At 41.3% G+C, this 10,498-nt stretch overlaps 1 protein-coding gene across 1 annotated transcript; it reads right to left on the bottom strand.

Annotated features, from left to right (window-relative positions):
- Positions 1-10,292, bottom strand: mpnd (MPN domain containing). The gene is made up of 13 exons (XM_083767162.1): positions 10,085-10,292; positions 9,167-9,369; positions 8,086-8,307; positions 7,211-7,298; positions 6,861-6,939; positions 5,982-6,078; positions 5,785-5,857; positions 4,786-4,862; positions 4,079-4,247; positions 3,741-3,811; positions 2,975-3,064; positions 2,360-2,452; positions 1-1,390 (listed from the first exon to the last, which is right to left on the bottom strand). Exons 1-13 carry the CDS (start codon positions 10,086-10,088, stop codon positions 1,304-1,306), a joined length of 1,353 nt encoding a protein of 450 aa, XP_083623288.1. The 5' UTR covers positions 10,089-10,292; the 3' UTR covers positions 1-1,303.
- Positions 10,293-10,498: the final 206 nt, after the last annotated feature.

Raw genomic sequence — 10,498 nt, 5'->3', positions numbered from 1 at the left:
TGTTTTAATGGTTTGAAGGTCATCAGCAGGCTTAAGGCATTGTTCTATTTTCATACGTTTATACCTCACAATTCACAATTATTGATAAATACAGTACATATAAAGAGCAATATGGTTACTGGCACAACCAAGACGGAGGATGTCTCGCTATACTGGCAGAGAGACGGTACAGGGACACGTTCACAGCACATACACCCATATCTGCTTAAGAAATTACTATACTTAACTTAACAGTACTTGGCACAAAGACTAGGATAATGACTTGCTCAAATTTGTCACTACCCAATCAAGTGACCTGATAAATTGTCTAGAAAGTTTACTGAACTGAAAGTGATTTTGGTTAGACTAACAACTGCACAGGGACCAGTGTATATCGTGCATATTGTGAATTCCAGGCAGGCAATAGGGGAGACACAACACTCAACTTCCTCTGTTTGCCGCTTAGAGCACAATAGAGGGGAGACTGTTGTGCGAAAAACAGTATTTTGAACTATGAACCATATTTGTGCTGACTTAAATAAGTGTTCTCAGTCTGTGAATTGATAAACAACTAGTTTCACTGTTTTCCAACGACCACAGTATTAGCTTAGTCCATAAAGGCGATTGCTGCACATTCAAATTCACACTGTACATACAGTAAGTGGCAATATCTGCTCCTATCATGGCAAACTCTGGCAGATAGGCACATACAAGTAGTAGTAGATCCAGTGTGCAGAAACACACATCTGAACTTGACCAGTACATACGACACACAGAGGCTGTGTACTGGGCTGGTCCATAAAGTATTTCCTTTTGCATGTCTGTTGAGTATGGGAGCCCATTTACGCCACTGAATAAAATGTAAACGTCTTGACTTTTGAGCTTCAGTTTCTGAAGTCAACAATACTGACTTCAGAATTTGACTTCATTTTATTCAATGGTGGAAGTGGAATTCCATAGTTGAGGGTCATTTTACTTGAGTATAACATTTAGTGTCCATTATTGCCAGTTATTGACAAGTAACTGCAATGCCACTTGCTTGCTTCCATTTGTTGCTATCGACACACTTGTCATGTTATAACATGTCTATCTGTGAATGATGACTATAGTTATCTTCACGTTTGAACCAAAGGTTGTACCAAAGTAAAATGTTGCTCAGTACTTAAGATTTAAGAACCGGGCATTTCTGAAGCAGCTGTAAAGTTCATAAAAACAGTCCTGTCGGGTCGGGGTCTGTAAAGGGAAGTGCAGAAAGGCATATGAGAAGGAGCGGCTTCTTGAGATGCAAGGTGGCCTCACTCTCACGCACCCGCGGAGGGACCCATCAGTGTGCGTTGCACAGCTGACTGTAGACGTGCTCCAGGATCTGGGAGTAGGCCTGGTCCTTAGGGGCGTGGCCGCTCAGTGAGCCCTGAGGGTGGACAGAGAACCCAGAACATCAGTGTGTATAGTGTATACTGTATGGTGTGTATAGTTTCAATGTAGATTATTGATTTTCCTGATTTTCTCTACTGTTAGACTAACGATAGGTTCTTGGTTATTTCTATGCATTTGACCTTGTGTTGTCCAGCGATTTAATTTATTGTAAATCTCTGGATTAAGAGTCTGCTAAATGCCTGCATTGAAAATTGTAAATAGGTGGAGGAGGGCCAATGCAGTGGGGGAATGTAAACTAAGTACATTTACTCAAGTACTATTTTTTACTTTACTGAAGTACTTACTTCTGACTCTACTCTACTACATCTCAAAGGCAAATATTGTACTTTTTACCCCACTATAAGTATTTGACCCATGAGGCATTGCAATAACAGCCAGAGCCAGGGGGAGCCATCTGTTGGGTCATGTGCTGTGACGTGACGGCAATGTCAGTGGTTTTGAATAGCAATGAACAAAGGTTTGTTTCCCAGTAAGAGAAATAATTTGTCATGTGGTTTTGTTTGTTTAGCTATTGCGATAGAGATGGTTAAGTTTAGGTATAAGCTTACAAGTGGTTGGATTTAGGCATTGCTTTACAGATGGTAAACATCAGGTACTGTACTATTCTGTAATTATAAAAATGTAAAAAATGATTGTTAGGCATTGTCTTTGAGGGTTATGTTTAGGTACAGTATAGTAACGCATGGTTACAAATGGTTACGTTTAGGTATCAAAGTTTGGTAAGGAAAAGGGTTAAGGTTGGGGTAAGGATCTGGGAGGGTGGCTAGCAGTAACAACTGACTTACAGTAGCTGTGTGATCTCAAACTCCCAAATTCTTAGCTTGTAGATATTGTGTACCAAGACCGGTTCATGAAGGTTTCTGAGTGCTATAGTGACGTCTATACTGTAGCTTAAGTTAGGCTTAGGCTCATAAGTAATTGTATTGTAACTGTAAATTTCAACCTTGATCTTGCCCATCATGGTAGTGTCAGGGCACCAATGCTGGTTAAATTTGACTACATCTGGAGCAGATCTGTAGTAGTCAACCAGCAACATCTGTAGAGGAATGGCAGAGAGAAATTGTTTTGTTAATACTGGTATAACATATACCGCATAATTTTGATGGGCTATTTCTGTCCTACACAAAATTCCCATTGACAATGAATGGAGAATTTACGTCATATGTGTCTGAGCAAATCTGTATTTTTGTCCTACACACAGATTTAATTCCCATTGACAATGAATAGAGATGAATAGAAAATTATGAACACTGATGAATACCTGATATTGCGTCCTGCACTAAAGTTACTAAACAATGCACATAGGTTTAGAGACAAATATGCAGTATTTCAATGTGACTTGTAAAATTGAAAAACTACAATGCGTTTTCCCTATCTTCCAACAATACGTCAATCAAAAAGGTTAACCACTTAAGCCTGATTTACCCTGTTGTTGCATGCCGAACACAGCCAATGTGTCACGTGCATTGTGAGCTTGTACATCTACAATTTTTTAAGGAAAAATAATAAGTTTTTTTCCTTTCTTGTTATTTGAACATTTTTTTAAGTGTTTGAGTACCATCTCATTGAGAACATCACTGGTGAGGAAGTTGTCTTGTACATAGGTGACCTCCACCGCTACTGGGATTCCATAGTCATTGGGCCGTTGCTGTGTGAGTGAGGGAAGACAAACATCAGCATCTCCAAGTCCACACACAAAGTTCACTCCATCCCAAAAGAGTATTTAGTTTACTGTTTTAACAGTAGTGTTTAAAATGGGCATTGAGACATTTTAGGTGAGTTAGGCCCCCTACACACTGAACGATATTTGCTCCGATTATGCTCCGGGAGCTTTTTTGGTGCTCACCGACAAATCGGGCTGAAGATTGGGCTTTGATCGCAGAGGTTTTGCTCGCTGTGTGTGAAATGATCTGCGAGAAGATCCAGCGGCGATAAAAGCGCTCACCGATGCCTTCTGAGCGTTTCTGAATATCTAGCAGGCTTGATATTTGACTCTCGCTGACTGGACATCATACAGTATGAACAGGGTTGCGACTTCCCCCAGAGAAGGTCTGTATTTCAGCCAATGAGAGCACAGGACAGAAAGTCTGTGAGCACTGTCTGTCTGTCTGTCTATCGATTGATCGAATTGTGAAAGACGCAAAGATATAATGACAGCCAATTTAAAAAAAGATACTCCTGTAGTGTGAAATACACAACGATCTGATGACTCCCCGACAACTTTAAAAGTCCTACAGTCTGTAGAGGCCATTATACAGTGGAAACACCAAGAGAAAGTTTGAGTTTCATAGTAGGGAGCATCCCGTTACTCTGTCCTTCCTTACCTCAGGAGGTGGAACGACCCAGAATGGTGTGATTGTGGATGCCACACCCTGGTTACCATGGTAGTAAGGGCCTAAAAAAATGGGGATAGTCCAAGTTCAATCTCTGTGCCTACTTCCTGGACTTAAACATACCTACGATCTTACCTGAAGCCCTGAAAGGCTTGTGACACCAGCCTTCATAGCCCCCAAATGTTTTGTTTTGACTGGTATACTTTTTTTTTATTTTGACTATAATGCACATTGGCAACTGGAATGTCTTATTTTGTATTAAACTTTTAATCAATCAATCAATCAATCAATCGTAAGTTTAGGACCAATAAGCAGGGAGTGGGACTGACCACAGATGATTCCCAGACAGGGTTGGAAGCCGTTGCTTGAGCCCTGCAGCCTCAGCTGGTGGTCCATCTGAGAGTCGATGTCCTGTAGCGAGGGCAGAGCTGGGCCCCGCGGGTGACTGTGGTACCAGCCCACCAATGACAAGCCCCGCATGAACAGGTTCTGACAGATCTGCAACAACATGCTATGGCATAATACATCGGCAATGGAGATTCTCTAAATCAGGTGTCTTCAATGTCTTTCTGGCCACAGACCCCCCAGCTGAGAGAGAGATGAAGCAGGGACCCCCACTACATATTGTATGAAATTGGGTTGCAGATTAAACTTTTTCATCGACTTCACAGATTTATGTTAATGTTTCAGATTTTTAACCCTCACTGTATGAGTGTATGTAGTCAACTTGACTGTTGGCTTTGTGCTTGGTCTGCTCTTTTTCCCTCTACATCAACACTCAGAAAATAGTCGATCTACAAGCTCACAAAGACTTGCGCTGATCTGCTATTTTCGGCTAATGTTCCTCACCACACAAAGATTTGACAGACCCCCTAGAGTAAATCTGAGGACCCCCTAAGGGCCCGGTCCCCCTGTTGCTCTAAATATCAGTGCATATAAAGCAGTGATTATATATAAAGAATGGTATATATAGATGTTGCTGATAGATAGATTTATAGACAATATACTACTACCAACACATTGTCCATTGTCTTACCTCCTCTTCCACGGCAGAGGCAGATTCTCTGTCCCCTAGTCGGGTTCGACAGGGAAACGCCCTTAAGACTGTCAGCACTGAAACACAGTCAGGTACAACAACCACACAGAGGTCAACAAAGAGCATAACACTGCTATTAAAGTTATACCAGTCCTGTGCGTAATCTTACTGTCAGGATGTCTGTATGTTATTTTGAAATAATGGTGTTGTGTTTCCTGTCTTCCATATAGTTGTTACCTGTCTTGTCTTATTAATTTGTGTAACCAGTGTCTTTGTTTGCCCCAGCCAATCCCTGTGTTGATTGTCGTTTAGTTCCCAGTGTACATTTCTTTGGCTCTGGGGCATATGTGCAAAAGTGAGGGCAAGCTTCCACGTTGGTGCTTCACTAGTCTCGCGTAGCCAGACAACTATTGCGAGAGGCAACAGTCTGGCAATGTGAGACTAATGCTTCACAAAAGATTCTGTGTGCGTCTCAGAGCAGATGTTTGGGTCTGACAAGTCCCGGAAAAGTCGCGGTGTGATTGGCCAGTAGTCACTTGAGTGGCAGCGTGGCTTCCGCCCTCACGTCGATACACATTGCTCAAAAGAACTGCAGCGGCCAATGAGGCATCTTTTTCTTTTGAGGGGTGCTAGCTCCTCCTATGTCCAGCTTTCCAGCTTTGAGGGTGTGTGTAAACACAAACATTGAATGCCATTGATAATGAATGGCTAGTTTTGAGTGTTTGTCCCAACAAACAAAACATTACGTAAACACAAATATTGAAGAGAAAGGTGAGTACGCAGGTTATGATTGGCCGGAATAAGACGGGTGTGATTTTTAAATATCTATGCATTTATACACGTCTGTTTCCTTGAATTGACTTCTATAACCTGTTTTATAGTCAGTTTTAGTTGCAAGATTTGTTGCTTGTTTTATGTAGTAAATAAGCTGTCTTCCATGACAAGACTTATGTCACACTTATTCCCAAGAGGGTTCACGGCTGATGAGAGAGTACTCACGTTGTGTGTTGGTGTCCCACCGTCCTCCCAGATAACCCACCACCTCACTGGTGGTTAGGTGACAGTGGAAGTCCTGGTGAGAACACAGAGGCATCAGACTAAACTTCTAAGTGCTCTTTGACAATGACAGGTGCATGTCAGATACTGCTGTCGCTGGAGTTTAGTAGCATGTTTTAAATGAAGTTGATTCTTCTTACCATTAGCAGCAGTACATTACTGGACACGGCTACATTGAACGGCTGGAATCTGTTGATGGCCGAGAAGGCTGACAGCTCCACTAGTGTGTGTGGATCTCTGAGGATACAGTTCAATGCAAGTTCACATCAAAGTCCAAAGTCCAACACATTCATTATGTAGCTTTTTCACCTACGTGCACTTTTTTCCAGTTCTTTCTAAAAATCATTTATTCTACTTTAACTTAACTTAAGTTTTATTTTATTTTTATGATTGTACCCAAAAGAGCTACTTTAGTACTTTTACTTGAGTAGTTTTCAAACACAAGTCATTTTTATTCTAATATGTCTAATATGTATTTAAAGCTGCACTATGTAACTTTCCTCCTACCCTAGATTTGAACCTGGTTTCCTGCCCAAGCACTGTGGTTTTTGAGGGTGGCTAGCCCCTCCTATACACAGGTTTGTTTTACATCACCATTACATCACCTAATCAACATGAGTTAGACTTCAATATATTTGCGCCCCTCACTTCACACAGGTGTCCGCTTGCTCAGAGGATAAATTGAATCTTGACCATAAGGTCAACATTTGTGTCAGATCTGATGTCTAGGTGGAATATCAAAAGGTCATATTATATGGCCTTTGATGCCATCTAAATGTCTCAATAGAAGAGCAGGGAGAAAAATACAACCACCCTAATTGTACAAGTTATATTGTTAAACATACTCAGATTGGACTAAATACAAATGTATTCATTAAAAAAAAGTTACATAGTGCCGCTTTAAGTCAAGCAAGAGTATTTCTACTTGAGTAGTTAGTACTCTTTGCACCTGTGTATATGCTATCTACATGTACTGCACCTACAGTGACATGGATAAATGTCTGGAAAAAAGCGGGTACCTTGCAGCATCCCTGGTACCCAAGGAGCAGTATCTGACAGGAATTCTCTCTCGGTCCGTTCTCCTTGACATTATGATGTCTGTAATGTTAAACATTCTATATAGCATTTATTTTTTGCAGTTTGCTAGTAAAAAAAAGTTACATAATGGAACAAGTGAAGACAAAGTTGTATGTTAATTTCCTATAACCTTTTGGTCAACTTTTTTCCATTGCTAAGAATACTTAAATATTACTTATACCGGTAAATTCAATCTAAATGGCACAAAGGTTTGACTGGACACTTTTTCTTACAATACACAATACAATTTACAATACAATTGAATAGGTTTTAACATGCAGCCCTGGTTTACCATTCTTATTCTTCTCATCCAACTGGCCCTGCACAGCAGCTTTCCCCTCCTCTTCATCCTCATCATCATCCTCCTCACTCACCAAGCTCTGGTGTCACAGGAAAACAACACAGAACATCTTGGTGTTGTACCTACAATACCTTTTCTATGATTAATGTCATGCATTGTTAATATTACAGATCTTACATCTCCCTCCAGCCAGCTTCCCTTGGCTAAACACATTTTTCCTCCTAAAGATTCCTCCTGATCCTACGTAACTCATACAGCCATATTGTTTATTATTCTGGAAAATTCCATTGTGCAGCCTTCCGGGACCGTCTCCTCAGAAAGACTGTTTGATAAGACAAAACGTTAAAGGAAATAAATAAATGCCTTGTCACGGGATGGGACGATAATCATTATCGTGATAAAAAACCCCACACTCATAATAATCGTATCGCAGAGATTTAAATGTATCGTTAAATTGTCGTATAAATTAGACTTTGGTGAGCTGCAAATTTAGTACCACTTTGAGTACTATAGACGAATAACAGTTTAAATCCAAATGTTATTCTGACCCCTCCACGAAAAGGCCTCGTCCTGACCCCTTATCCAGTTATCCATCATTTATACATTATGGATAATTAGTGTGGACTTAAACTGTTATTTGTCTATAGTACTCATTGATAAAACTGACCTGTAGTGCATTTGGTACGCTCTTGTTTCACTACACAAATCGATTCGCCAAAAACAGCAGATCCACAAGCTTATAACAACGCCAATGATTTGGGGCAAATGTTCCCCCCAGAATATCTGGGGGTTCATATGGTTTAACAAAAGTGCCATTTTAAGTTTTAAGCACATTTTGATTATGGTGATAATATCGTTAATCTCACCATGTCTGCACTGGGCTGGTATTTTTGTAGCCAGGTGGTTTTGTACTGGACCAGCTTCTGTCCCCGGTAACGCACCGAGGCCCAGCCACAGCCAGACTTCTTGGCTGGGTTGACCAGACGTTTACAGTGAGTGGCCCAGGCACTGGGAGAGTTGAATATCTGGGCGGTCTCCACCCAGCGGATCTTCCCGTCATTCAGCAGGTCCCCCACAAACTTCTTCCCCTTAGGGCAGAGAGAAGGAGGACAATGGTGAAACCTCGGTTCAATTGACAATGCATGTGGCACCTATGCTTATCTATGGGCTATATTAGCTGCAGGGCGAAAAAAAATGGTACAGAACAGATTGTAGTACCTCACCAGATTTCCATTGTTTTCTTAGTCTTACCATAGGGTTTTAATTCATGCCGAAATTATGTCTGTGCTTAACATGATTTCCTAAGATTATCCCTAGCCCCTATATGTACATTCAGCTATAGTGTAGATTTTTGTCCTAAAACAAACATTAAATGCCATTGACAATGAATGGAGAATTTACATCATACCGCTATGTGTCTGAGCAAATCAGTATTTTTGTCCTATACAAAATTCCCATTGACAGTGAATGGAGAATTTACGTCATATGTGCTTGAGCAAATCAGTATTTTTGTTAAATTTCCATTGACAATGAATGGAGAATTTACGACATATGTGTCTGAGCAAATCGACATGTTGATGTACGATGATAAGAGCGCCCCTCACTTCACACAGGTGTGATTTTTCTTAATGCCGGTACAAAATCCAAAGCAAAATCTCCATTGGAAATATTCAATGGGATCCAATGGCAGAAGTCACATCCAGGTTGGCCTGCAAAAAGAAAGTTCAACTGGCTGACATGCATGGATTCTCAGATATCCGAACGATGATGTGTAGATGGCATCCCTATAAAAATACAAATCAACCTTTTCTTAAACAGTGCAAATAGCAGCTTGTGGATGAGCCATTTTCACTATTTGTTAAAATGACGTAGGCTATATGTACATCATTTATATGAACGTTCATTACAATATGTGTAATCTGCATCAGTAGCATGTGTTATTAGTACCAGGTAGTGTATGGACAGTATTCCATCTCCTGGCTCCACCAGGCCATCTTTGAGCAGCACTCTCAGTGTGATTCCTCTCCTGGTCAACAGGGAACCCCGGCCCGAGCTGGAGCGAAGTTCTGCTTCCTCTCCTCCACTCAGCTCCTCCTCGTCTTCCTCGCCTCCATCTTCCACCACCTGTGGAGAACTGGGTGGCTCCGAGTCTGAGGTCAGCACGCACGCACGCACGCACGCACGCACACACACACACACACACACACACACACACACACACACACACACACACACACACACACACACACACACACACACACACACACAAAAACGGAATAGATAGTTGATATTTCTGGCACAACCAACACTAGGTTGTCTTTAATAGTGCATTTAGATTTGTATTTGTACTTTTATGAAGGGTGTGTAATACATTTTTTTTGCCGTTTTAGTTAGTAGCCTACTTGACTTTCATGTATACCTTAAATTGGCATAATTGTTAAGTTCAGTTGTGACTTGTGAGAATGCCATGGTAAATAATAAATAGCCTAACTATTCCTGTAACGTTACAATAAGTGCGATCATTTGTGTAATGGCTTTTAATGACCAGTGTATTGTAATGGCAGCCGGCGTCTTTCATAATTGCTAGCCCTAGACAGCTAGACTAGAGGGTGAAAACAAACAATCATACCTGAGTCTCACGGGGAACAAAACCATAGATAGATCATCTAAATAGCGATTTCATTATTACCACTATGCTATTACATAGGTTACACAGCAACAGTATGCGGTCGGGTCTTTTGTTTTTCCACGTCCCATCAGAATTGTCTTTCTCCGCAAAGACGAGGCCTATGGATCCTCCTCAGTCCTTTTATAATTTCACTAATTTCACACGTTTAATTAAATCCCCCGTTTCATTATCCTCACCCATATCTCTGGGAAAAGCGTCGGATATCGCCTTTAAAAATCCAACTCCGTCAAAAAGGTGTTCCTTTTTGTTGTTGTTTTTTAAAGGCACTTTAGCTGTAAAGTGAGCTCTAGTCCTCTGGAATAGGTTTCACAACAAATAACACTACGTTCCAGCCAGGGCTATTATTCAAAAGCATAAAATGAAGGCTAGTGTCTGCCTGTGTCTCTGCAGCAGTCAGTGTAGTTTCCTTGTTGTGTGTTGCTTTAATGTCAACTCCCCTCCCCTTTCTTCTGCTTGGGACTTTTTATACTCCGTCGCACGGCGGTGTCGCGCGCCGGGGGGAAATAGCCGATCTGCAAGCTCACAGCGCGTCGCGGACGCGACACGCTGTGAGCTTGCAGATCGGCTATTGTTTTTCCCGGCGCGCGAGA

This window comes from Protomyctophum parallelum, assembly GCF_964188405.1.
Source record: "Protomyctophum parallelum genome assembly, chromosome: 6".
Lineage (NCBI taxonomy): Eukaryota > Metazoa > Chordata > Actinopteri > Myctophiformes > Myctophidae > Protomyctophum > Protomyctophum parallelum.
The sequence above is the reverse complement of the archived record's forward strand: the minus strand, read 5'-3'. Positions and strand labels throughout refer to the sequence as shown.